We start from the raw sequence: 12,250 nt of genomic DNA, 5'->3' as shown, positions 1-12,250 counted from the left end.
TTACCGAAAGATTGCTTTCTCTGCTTGGGTTAAAAGTTGTTCACTTAGAATTCTATGTTGTCCTTGATTCTGAGTTAGGCCCAGTAAGAGGGGTCAATCTAAAGCTGGGCATGGATGAGCAATTTTGTTTGGAAAATGCCAGCTTGGGAGGTTAAGAGAAGCTTACTGAGGACCCTTGCCTGGGTTGATGTTCACTGCACCATATTCTGAAACCATCAAATGGAGCCTGTTATGAAAATAGCTGTAACATGCTCTTTATGTGTAAATTTATCTTATACCCTTGCTTGCTGTGAGTTTTGGTCTTGGAATAGTTGCCAAGGTTTGTACTCAATCGCAGACCCTCGGCTCCAGGCTAACCTGCCTTCCTGGTCAAAGAGCAACTCCTGGGCTTGTTACATACCCTCACTTAGTCAGCAATGACGCAATGAGTCTGAGTGTTTCTAGTCGGTCATTTCTTCTCTCTTATGCCAGCTTTTCACATCCTCAACAACACGACCATTCAGTTTAAACTGGAGAAGATCCCTATAGAGAGAGAATCTGAACTGACTTTCTCACTTAGTCCAGATGACCTGGGAGCTTCTAGCATCATGAAGATTGAAGGAAAATTTGTTAATCCGGTTCAAGTAAGCACGCTATTGATTTTTATGTCAGGACAGTTGAAGTCCTGTAATGATTTTATATTTGTTATATACATGTGTTATGTTTATGTCTTGTTATATTTTGTATATATAAAATGTTGGAAGGAAAATATAAATTCAAAGAGATATTGTTGATGCACATTATTGTCAATAACTTGTTCTAATAAGCATGGTATCCTTTTATCATGTCCTTCTATCACTGAATCAGTCTTTGTTAGCTTCTTCATGTGGAGGGGTGAATTTAGAGTGGAAGAGGGCAAATCGTTAATTCTGTTGCCATTAAGAAATGAGGAAAATTATTGCTTTAAAAGTCAGGATCTGTCTTTCCCAGAGTGTTATAATTCTTGTCACACTTTTGGCATATGTGGCCCACCTATAAAACAATCTGATTACCTGAGCTGTTGACAGATCTTTCAAGGGAGAATTAGTCTTGCCCTCATTGAAATGAAATGGTCCAGGGTGTGTGTGTGGTATGTATGTATACATCTTTCATCCTTTTTCCTTCAAAAGTGTCATTTTTCCTGCTTTCACAGGCCAGAGAGCAAAAAGCAAAACACTATAAAACAGCAAGGATAGGCAGGACCTTAGGACGCTGCACAGGATCTAGAGCAGTGACTGGTCGTTAGTTTGGCAGCTGCTCTGCAGTAACCCAGGGGTGCTGTTACAGAACATGTGTAGCTTTTGACATCAGTACTTTCTGGATAGGGGTCTCTGGTTGAGAGAACTTTCCTTGGATCTTTTCCTTTTTGGCTTTTAAGGTTTTTCTCTTTCAATTTCTGTAGTTTTGTGGGGTTAGAAAGAATGATTGTGCAGATTCAGGCCTACCTTTACCAGCACTTATTGAACATTTATTGTGTGAAGGTTATTCCGTGAGGTACTCGGGGACGGCCTTGTCAATAGATATAGGTCAGAGAGAGGCAGAGGTGTAAGGACGAAAAAGTAAGAAAGAGGGGATCCTTGCTGTCAACTAATTTAAAACATCTTGGAGAGCTGATATATAGCAGAAACCAACGCGATATTGTAAAGCAGTTATTCTCCAATTAAAGATAAATAAATTGAAATAAAATATATCTTATAAATTATATTTTAAAAAACCATTTGGGTAAAGTCATACAAAATTTGTGGGCAGTGCATATGAATGCATTTGACAGTAGCAGTGGAATAACTGAATTTTTCTCTTTGAATGCAGGTGGTGTTAGCAAAGCATGTATATGAGCAGGTTTTACAAACGCTGGACAATCTGGTGTATAGTGAAGATCTGAATAAGTTTCCAGTCAGTGCAGCCTCCTCACCCTGCCCTAATTCTCCTCTGCCTCCCCTCAGTACCTGTGGAGAACCTTCCGCTGAAAGGAAGGAGAATGGATTGTTCAGCCACTCCAGTCTTTCTAACTCTTCTCAAAAGTCCTTGTCTGTGAAGGAAGTCAAATCCTTTACCCAGATTCAAGCCAACTTTTGTATATCAGAACTTCAAGTTCAGCTAAGTGGAGATCTGACCTTGGGGGCCCAGGGTCTTGTGAGCTTAAAATTTCAGGATTTTGAGGTGGAATTCAGTAAAGACCACCCCCAGACTCTGTCCATTCAGATTGCCCTGCGCTCTCTGCTGATGGAGGACTTACTGGAGAAAAATCCAGATTCCAAATATAAGAACCTGATGGTGTCTCGGGGAGCCCCAAAGCCATCTAGTTTAGCACAAAAAGAGTATCTCTCTCAGTCCTGCCCTTCCGTGTCCAATGTGGAGTATCCAGACATGCCTCGGTCTCTCCCTTCTCACATGGAGGAAGCTCCCAATGTGTTTCAGCTGTATCAGAGACCCACCTCGGCCTCCCGGAAGAAGCAAAAGGAAGTCCAAGACAAGGACTATCCCTTGACCCCACCTCCTTCTCCAACGGTAGATGAGCCCAAGATACTTGCGGGAAAGAGTAAATTTGATGATTCCTTGGTCCATATCAATGTATTCCTGGTGGATAAGAAGCATCCAGAATTCTCTTCCAGTTACAATCGAGTTAACCGGAGCATTGATGTTGATTTTAACTGCTTGGATGTGCTGATCACGCTGCAGACCTGGGTCGTGATCCTAGATTTTTTTGGAATTGGCTCCACTGCAGACAACCATGCGATGAAGGTGCCGCCTGAGGACGTCCTACAAAACGTGAAGTCAGAATCAAGCGCGTTAGCAGAGTCTGAACTTCAGGATCCAGTTAACACCAAACTGGATCTCAAGGTATCAGTTCCCTTAGGCTCTTGTTCTGAATATGAACATGGGCTTGTTTACTTAGATGCTGTCACTGTGCATTTATGCCAGAAAATCAATACTTCGCAGAGGAGGTATGTGGTCTTTTGGATGTCTGTTCCTAAAGGGTAGACGTTAATATCTCAGAAAAGGTTTTAGCATTAATCCCATCTGGAGGCAGGGGAAATAAATGGTTTCAGTAACTTCTTGTCTTTCCTTTGGGCTGTAAAATTCAGTGGAATTATTTAGCTTCTTTACACCTCTGTTTCCTTATCTTCCATCCTCTGATTATGGTAGCTAAATGAGGCAATTCCATGAAGCACCTGGCAATGTGTCTAGCACATAGTAACCATGTTACTATGTAACTAGTAACTAGTACAGAGTAGCTATTTTTAAATGTGCCTTTTATTATCATCTCCCTCTCACTCAGAACATTATTAGCTTTTAGTGAGAGCAAGAGTACACGTGTTTTAAATGTCAGACTGCCTGGATTTGAAAGCTGGCATTTTTGTTGTAACCATACAGATGTTTGGCTGTGGACAAACCATTTAACCTCTTTCTCCCTCAAGTTTTTCATCAGTAAACAGAGGTTGTTTAATGGTGCCTGTGTCATTGGATTGTGGAAGTTCAATGAGATGACCTAGGTATGGCCCTCCTCACGTGCGTGACAGAAATGATCATTCAGTGAATGGTACCTTCCCTGCTTCTTCCTCCCATGCAGTTGTCTATAGAAGCTGAGTTAGTGTCTCCTAGAGTGTTCCACATTCTGGATTTGTCTGTTTCTTTATGGTACATTTGACTCCTCTCATCCTCTAATTTTAGAAATGGAAGTTAGCTCTAAAGACTTAATCAGATCCAGGTCCGACACTTCATAGGTGGTGCTGAGTGCTTCCTGTTGCGTTATACCAGGAGGTCTACAACACCCAGTCGTCCCACTTTCAGTGATGCTAGCTAAGATCCATGCTGAGAGTGGGCTCAGGTGCTGACAGCTGGATTCCTCCAAACAAAGCGTATTTGCATTATTTTGGTGATGAAATGACTAGAGGTTTTGTTTTTTTTTCCACTTCCCCCGTCATGATAACTCATTCCCTTGAGATCCTTCTGTCATCCATGTCCAGAAGCCACTGCAAGGGGACCCCCCGTGCCATTGGAGTGGCCCCCATGGTCACTGCTCCATCTGTAATAATTCCCTCCTTTTTTCTCTTCCTTCCTTGAATGTTTTTTCTCCTTCCTTTTCTCCTGCTATTTTCTTTCCTTTTCCGTTGGCTTTTTTTTTTTTTTTCATTTATCAGACATATGCTGAACACCTACTTTGTTGTTGTTCAATTGTGAAGTCATGACCAGCTCTTTGCGATCCCATGGACTGCAGCATGTCAGGCTTCCCTGTCCTTCACTATCTCCCAGAGTTTGATCAAACTCATGTTCATTGAGTCGGTGATGCCATCCAACCATGTCATCCTCTGTCGTGGTAGGCATTAAAGATAAGGGGTGCATGTCACCGGCTCTGCCACTCGGGAGCAGAGAGTGTGAACTGGGATGTGAGCTTCTGTCCGTCTCCTCTTCCCTCCTTTCTTTTCTTCAGCCAATGCCTTGCCCAGTGATGGCACTCAGGGGTATCTGCCTCCATAAATCGTAGACACAGAGTCCTTTTTGTAGCTAAAATGACAGAATTATGTTACTGGATTTGTTTCCAAGAATGCTGTTCCTAAAACAGGATTTTGGTTTTCTTCTATTGGTGGTTGGCTCTGGGGAAGAAAATCTTTGATTGTGCTTCTAAGTGAAGTCCCAGTTGGGCACCAGGGGCTTCTACTAAATATTAATCTGAAGACATTAAACATTAAGTGTATTTATCACTTCGTCTTGACAAATTCTTAGGGTACACTTAATGAATCTGTATGAGTGATTACAGAATAGTGCAATATTAGAGATAAATGCTGAAAGGGGAAAAATTGTTTTATAATGTAAAACATTTTACTGACAAACAATAGATGAAGCCCAAAGAAAGGATCCCCCCCAAAAAACCAAAAAGCCAACCAACCAACATACAAAAAAAAAAAAGAGAGAGAAGAAAGAAAAAAGAAAAAAAATTTTAAAAACAGACGAGGTGACCACAGGGAAGACACCACAGAACCTGGGTTTTAGATTGCCCAGTCAAGTTCTTTTCCTATCAGCTCTCTCCTCTTATTGTGGTTTGACTGGCTAAGAAAAGTTGAATTTGGTATCAGTCGGACAAAAAGGTTTATCTTCAGCTTTCCTGAGACTTGTAGCATCTTTCTCAATGCCATTTGTCTGAAAGGTACCTTTTCCTCCAAGTAACATTCGCCTTGTCTTACCTCCTGTGTTCTTAGGTTCATTCGCTTTCTCTCGTGCTGAATAAGACCACCAGTGAGCTTGCCAAGGCGAATGTATCCAAATTAGTGGCACACCTGGAAATGATTGGTAAGTGGAGGAAATCAGACTTGGGGAATCTGGGAAGAATTTGAACATCCTGCTCACAAATCTAATTGTCTTCACAGGTGCTAAGTAAGGTGTGGCTCAGTGGCTGGGTTGTGGTTGCTGGTCTGACCAGGACTGGTGGTGGTGGTTTCTAGATACTGGTTTATGGATCAGAATCATCTGCTAGAAATGCAGCTGTTTGGCACAGCTCCCTTCCCATCCCAAGACTCTGATTGTGTGGGTTGGGATGGGACCCTGGGATCTCTCTGAGTTTTAAAAAAGCTCTCTGGATGACTATATAATTTCTTTGTCTAAAGTTTGGACATGTTGGAGCGTGAAAGGGGGCATTGTTAATAATTACAACCGGGAAAACGGCATATAACAGGGGCTGCCTCTGGGAAATCAGGCCATATGTTCACTCTGTTGCCATAATTGGGGGGAACCCCTAAGAGGGGGTGGGCTTCCCTGATAGCTCAGTTTTGTAAAGAATTTGCCTGCAATACAGGAGACCCCGGTTTGATTGCCGGGTCAGGAAGATATGCTAGAGAAGGGATAGGCTACCCACTCCAGTATTCTTGGGCTTCCCTTGTGGCTCAGCTGGTAAAGAATGCGCCTGCAATGCAGGAGACCTAGGTTCAATCCCTGGATTAGGAATATCCCCTGGAGAAGGGAACAGCTACCCACTCCAGTATTCTGGCCTGGAGAATTCCATGGACTGTATAGTCCATGGGGTCTCCAAGAGTCGGACACAACTGAGCGACTTTCACTTTACTGAGAGGGGGTGGTTTAAGCAGGGAGATATTGTAGCAAAGCTGGCATTCTTCCTAATGGGATGCAATAGGCTGTAATCCTCAGTAGAACACAAGTGAAGAGCTACATTAAGCTCTAAAGTGGAGGAATTTACAAAGTGAGCATAAAATACTGCTCCTTCCTTAAGCAACTGGTGATAAAATAAGAAGACTACAAAGCTCAAATGTTGACTCTGTTGTAAAATAAGAATGTCTTTTGGGGAAATGAACTAAAATTGGTTTCATTCCTGGTATAAATTAATTTATAAAAGGTTCCTAGAAGAGATGAGTCCTTTGAATTGGGAGAAGCTTGGGTAGGATAAGTTTCCCTGGTGGCTCAGAGGGTAAAGCGTCTGCCTGCAATGTAGGAGACCCAGGTTCGATCCCTGGGTTGGGAAGATCCCCTGGAGAAGGAAATGGCAACCCACTCCGGTACTCTTGCCTGGAAAATCCCATGGATGGAGAAGCCTGGTAGGCTACAGTCTATGGAGTCGCAAAGAGTTGGACACAACTTCACTTTTCTGAGTGACTTCACTTCTTTTGGAGGGGGTGGGTGGGTATTTTTGTTAGAGGACATTCGGAACCAAAAATAAGTATGTGTCTTCATTGGGAGCAGAACTAGCCTGCCAAATACATACACCTCAGTCATTGTTTTGTTGTTAATTATGATGACAAAATTTGTTTTACATAAGCAACAGTTCAGAACATTCCTTTTCAATATCTACCCCATGTTAAGAATGATTCATATAGGTTCATAGCCCAGGGGTGCATGTTTTAACATTTCCTCTTTCTTCTGCCCACCTTCCAGGAGCTTCACTTGTGTAATATTGGAGTAGTTTCAAATCTGTGTCTTCAGTGTCTTATTTTATTAATGTCGTCTTTTAGTTAAAAAACACTAAAACCCATTTAATACTGCCTGATTAATACATCTCTGACATTTTTTCCTTTATTCTTTTATCTATAGTATAAAATAGACCTTATGCTATTTTGCTAATTCTAATTAGTGGTCTGATCTCAGAAGAGAGCATGTTTCTATCTGTATTTGTAAATATTTTATCCTTTAATTTATGTTTACCCTTAATTTCTTTCCCCTTGTAAGTGTTAAAGTGTGATGCTGTGGTATTATTTCAATCCCTTTGGACTTCTGCATTGAGGCTGTTTGAAATAGTGCATAAAATATTGTTCTGGGTGTGTTAAAATATGAATATTCACTTTTGACATTTCGTTTTATTAAATGATGTAAAGTCTGAGGCATGTGTATATCAATTTTTGTTTCAGGCAGAGTTAGGGTGTGTGACAGAAAAAAGACCATAAGAATGCATTCTGATTTTTAATCTTCCTAGAGGGAGACCTGGCCTTACAGGGAAGCATTGGGAGCCTATCTCTGAGTGACCTTACCTCACATGGAGAGTTCTACCGAGAACGGTTCACTACGAGTGGAGAAGAAGCCCTCATCTTCCAGACTTTCAAGTAAAAACATCAAGCTTTTCCATCGTGATGGTTTCCTGTTTCAAATTCTTGTCGGCTAAGCAATGAGGAAAAGTTTTAAAAAAACATAGCTTCTTATGTAGAATCAATTTGATCTAGTTGTGAGGAATCTCGATTTATATTCAAATGGATCTGCATTGAAGTGGGCTACTCAGGCTTTAAGAAATAAGGGGGGTATGGTTGAAATAATTGTGGTTATCATTATAGTCTGGTTTCACAGCAATGTGTTGTGTGACTTGAACAAGTCACTTAATCTCCTTGCATCCATTTTTCTATTGAAACAGTGAGGAGACTGTGTTAGATCAATTTCCATTTAGCTCTGAATGATCTGGGATGATTTCAGCCTGAGAAAGTTGTTGAAGATAATGGGTTTTAAATTGCATTAGGCATTTCTTCCAGTATAAATACAATCTGTATTCAGTTTTAGAATTTAGAAGGCATTTTTAGGCCTATGTAGTTATTAAAGAATAGTTTTCTCAGAAAACAGAAATTTTAAAAGGTGGTTTTTCAGCCTTTTGGAGAGCTGTCAGAATGTATGGATATTCATCTCTGCTCCCAAGTATTCTGGTCTGTGGTAGTGTTGTGTTCTTTTTTTTTTAATTATCGAAAGTGATTTTAATGTTCAACCAGAGTTGAGAAAAATGGTCCCTAAAGATGTCTAAGAAGTTTTTCTTTCATTTCCAGAGGGAGTATATCATACTCCTCTGAGAAGTTAGATTGATTTATTTGTATTGTTACCTACCACAGCGGCATGGTTCTTTAATAAATGAGATAATTAATGTAAAACTCTTAACTCTCTGCCTGGCAAAATGATAGTTGCTCAACTAATATGAATTCCTTTCCCCAGTGACTATGTCCTGTATAATAACTTATTATTGTGGCATCACGTCCCATTAAAACCATTTGTAGAAGTTTTTTAATTTATCAGTGAATGTGGATGCTAAAACTCTTTGGACTGCATTTCACTGAAGTAAAAAGACTTCTTTCAGCTTCCAGAGACAGATTGCCTCAGGAACATTGGTTCTGTTGCCTAATTTTCTTTACCAGTTGTTTCACAGTGTAGTTTTTATTACCCCAAGTTGTCACAGTCTTTGCTAGAAGAGTGAGCAGGAATATTCACTTTTCCTTAAAGGCAGGGACAAAGAGGCTCAGGTAAAAGGTCTGAACCACAGTGGCTTCTGAGTGAGTTCTGGAATCAGGGGTGATCACAGCCCCAGACCTGTCCCTGTGTTTATAGCCCTGGCCATCACACCAGACTTTTATTTAACATCCTCTACATGTGGTGGAAGCTTAGAAAGAAAAACCTGGTTGTGGATTTCCTTTTTTTTTTTCTGGGTTTCCATTTTAACAGTTAAAGCTGTTTCCTAGGGAAGCCCCTAAATGAACCCGAGTTTTCTTCAGACACTCGTTTGCATCCTGCCGCTGTCTCTGAGTCACACTGTTGCCTTTCCTCCTAGGTATGGCCGGCCCGACCCTCTCCTCCGGCGGGAGCACGACATCCGAGTGAGCCTGCAGATGGCGTCCGTGCAGTACGTGCACACCCAGCGCTTCCAGGCGGAGGTGGTGGCCTTCATCCAGCACTTCACTCAGCTGCAGGACGTGTTAGGGCGCCAGCGAGCTGCCATCGAGGGGCAGACGGTAGGTAGTGCCTGGATCCAAACACTTCTCCAGTTCGACTCATCAGCAGAACTTTTAAATCTCTAGGGATAAATCTGGAAAGTGTCACTGAGAAAAGTAAAGGTAATCAAGTAATCTTAAGCTTTACTAATGTCCTCCATGTAGCTGATTAGCTACAGCAGTCTTACTGTAATCGGAGAGCTTATATTCCTTGTTTCTTGCATCATGTTTTAATTTCCTTTTAAAGTTTAGCTTTGGCTTGCTCTAAAAAAGATAAACAAGTTACTTCAGTGGTGATACTTTTCCTGGAAAGTGGTTCCAAAGACGGTATCTGTTATAAAAAGAGGGTTTCTTTCAAATGTAGTTCTCAAACTTCTTAGCTCATGGCTCCCTTCTTGTCTTGGAAGTTTTTCCAAGACACATCTGAGGCCAAAAGAAACACCTAATGGTCTTTCCATTTCCAAAGTAATTAAGTCCAAACAACTTCATAATTACGTTTGTCCAACAATTTAGTAGCTGTTTGAAAACGTAAAAACATAAGTGAAAGATGATATTTTTATTTCATTCTTAAATCACCGTAATTGCTTCCTAGTAGGATGTATGTGCCTCTTGGGCACTGAACAGCTCCTCAGACTTGGAATTGGGTTGAACGTCACAGTCCTCGTTTCCTTTTCCACATTTATTTTCTCATGGTACTTGTTTTTTATCTCAGCAAGTGCTTAAGACCCAGCTTTCCAAAAACGTGACATCACTGGAAGGAATGTAGCATGACTTCACATTGAGTGTAGACCACCTCAAGCTGGTGGTGTGTGCTGTGTCCAGGTGACATCACTGGAAGGAATGTAGCATGACCTAACGTTAGGTGTAGACCCCCTCGAGCTGGTGGCGTGTGCAATGTCCAGCCGATGATGTGTTTACGTGAAGGATTTAAGATGCCCTGGCAGCGCACCTCTGAGTGTGAGGCAGCCTCCAGTGTTGTCTTGGAACCACAGAAAGCAGTTACAATGTGGTTCTCTGTAAAACGTATTGACTATTTATTTTTAAGTTTTATTAGGTAAAAGATTGTAATTTAAGTTCTTTGTAGCGGCAACGTTTAAAAATTTTGTTTTAATTTAAATAAAATTTTTTTTTAGTAAGTTGTATATTGTTTTAGTACAGAATCAAAGCCCAAAAGAGCATTTGGAGAAAAGTCTCTTTCTCGGCTACTTTTCCTCAGCCACCCAGTTTCTGTCCTTGGCAGCAGCCAGTATTAGTGGTTTCCTGTGTACATTATAGAGAATTTATTTATTTTTTAAAATATAAAAGTAGTACAATCAAATGACAGGGAATCTGGAAAAAAATAACTTAGTTTTCTAGCACCATAGGTATATTTTATTTATTTTTTTTCCCCATACATGTTTCCATGGATATATGTAACCTTTTTTATCTCTTTAGAAACTTATAAAAAACAGTTTAGTATTTGATACATATGAAAGAATATCTGTAAGATGTATATAAACTTTAAAGTGTGGTAATAGAAGGAACATCCATGAAACCACCACCAAAATAAAAATTAAAACATTACTAAGACGTGTCGCATGTAGTCCTTCCCTATCTCATTCTTTGATGCCTCAAGAAACCACTCTCCTGACTAATCTCTAGTCCCTTTAAGATTAAAAGAAAACTTCGTATACCATATCTTTTGCTCAACTCATTTGCATGTTATAAAAAGGGTATGAAGTTTGTGTCCCTTTGCTAATGGTCTCCCAGCCCTAACCCCTGTTTCCTGGTAGCCACTGGCCAGCTTGCTGTTATAGCAGAATGCAGCCACATTCATTCATTTCCTTATTGTCTGGATGCCTTTACACTTTTCTTAATTTGCTGTGATGTTTTAGGGATTTTTGTATCTAAGCTCCTGAGCGTTACTAGTTTGTAGTTTTCTTTTCTTGAAAAGAAAAATGCCTATTTTAGTTTTGGTAACTGGGCCATGCTGTCCTTTTGTAGGATGAATTGGGAAGTGTTCCTCTTCTATTTTCAGAACAGTTTGTGTAGAATTGACATCAATATTTCTTCCTTTATATCTTCCTTAATATATTCTGGATAGAAGACCTTTGATATATTTATTGCTAATATTTTTTTCTAGTCTATGGCTACCGCTTCCCCCATTTTCTTAATACTATTTTTTTTAAAAGCAGAAGTCTTTCGTTTTGATGAAGTTCAATTTTTTTATTTTATGGTTAGTGCTATTGTTTTGTCAAAGAAATCTGCCTACCATCAGGTGGCAATAAATCTCTCCTATTTTCCTTTTTTAGAAGTGTTATAATTTTAGATCTTTTCCATTTTGAGTTAATTTTTGCATGTTTTGTTAAGTGAGACTTGAGGTTTTTTTTTCCCAAATACCTATCCAGACTGTTCTTTTCCCACTGAATTACCTTGACACTTATGTTGAGAATTCACTGATCATATATGTATGTGTATTTCTTTATTCTCTATTCTATTTCTTTGATTTATATTTAGTTGTACACCCCCTTGTCTTTTCTAGAAAAATACTATTTATATGTTTCTCGGCTGTGTCGAGTCTTTGTTGTGCTGTGTGCAGGCTTTCTCTGGCTGCAGCAAGCGGGGGCTTCTCTTGTGGAGCAGGGGCTCTAGGTGTGGGGGCTTCCATAGTTGTGGCTTACCAGCTTAGTTGCCCTCTGGTATGAAGTATCTTCTTGGATCAGGGATTGAACCTGTGTCCTCTGCATTGGCAGGTGGATTCTTAACCACTTGACCATCAGGGAATACCTTCCCCTGTGTCTTTTTTTTTCTTCTTTTTAAACTTATTTTTAAAAAATTTATTTAGCTGTCCCAGGTCTTAGTTGTAGCATGTGGGTTCTTCTAACTTCGTTGCAGCACGTGAACTCTTTAGTTGTGGAATGTGGGATCTAGTTCCCTGACCAGAGATCAAACCCATGCCCCCTACATTGAGAGTGCAGTGTCTTAGCCACTGGACCACAAGGAAGTCCCCCATCTCCCTTGCCTTGATAGCTGTTGCCTTATGGTATGTCTTGAAATCAGATATTCTAAGTCTT

The 12,250-nt window shown here is 40.4% G+C and overlaps 1 protein-coding gene across 5 annotated transcripts in view; it reads left to right on the top strand.

Moving 5' to 3' along the window:
* The window catches only part of VPS13D (vacuolar protein sorting 13 homolog D), a 274,396-nt gene that overhangs the window by 42,765 nt on the left and 219,381 nt on the right, over nt 1–12,250 (top strand). For all 5 annotated transcript variants that reach the window (XM_055582270.1, XM_055582274.1, XM_055582272.1 and 2 more), the window contains 5 exons: nt 472–623; nt 1,828–2,859; nt 5,217–5,307; nt 7,436–7,562; nt 9,038–9,218. In XM_055582270.1, the coding sequence (XP_055438245.1) occupies nt 472–623; nt 1,828–2,859; nt 5,217–5,307; nt 7,436–7,562; nt 9,038–9,218 (1,583 nt within the window). The remainder of the gene's footprint in view (nt 1–471; nt 624–1,827; nt 2,860–5,216; nt 5,308–7,435; nt 7,563–9,037; nt 9,219–12,250) is intronic.

This window comes from Bubalus kerabau, chromosome 5 (assembly GCF_029407905.1).
Source record: "Bubalus kerabau isolate K-KA32 ecotype Philippines breed swamp buffalo chromosome 5, PCC_UOA_SB_1v2, whole genome shotgun sequence".
Lineage (NCBI taxonomy): Eukaryota > Metazoa > Chordata > Mammalia > Artiodactyla > Bovidae > Bubalus > Bubalus kerabau.
This window is presented reverse-complemented; position numbering and strand designations above follow the sequence as displayed.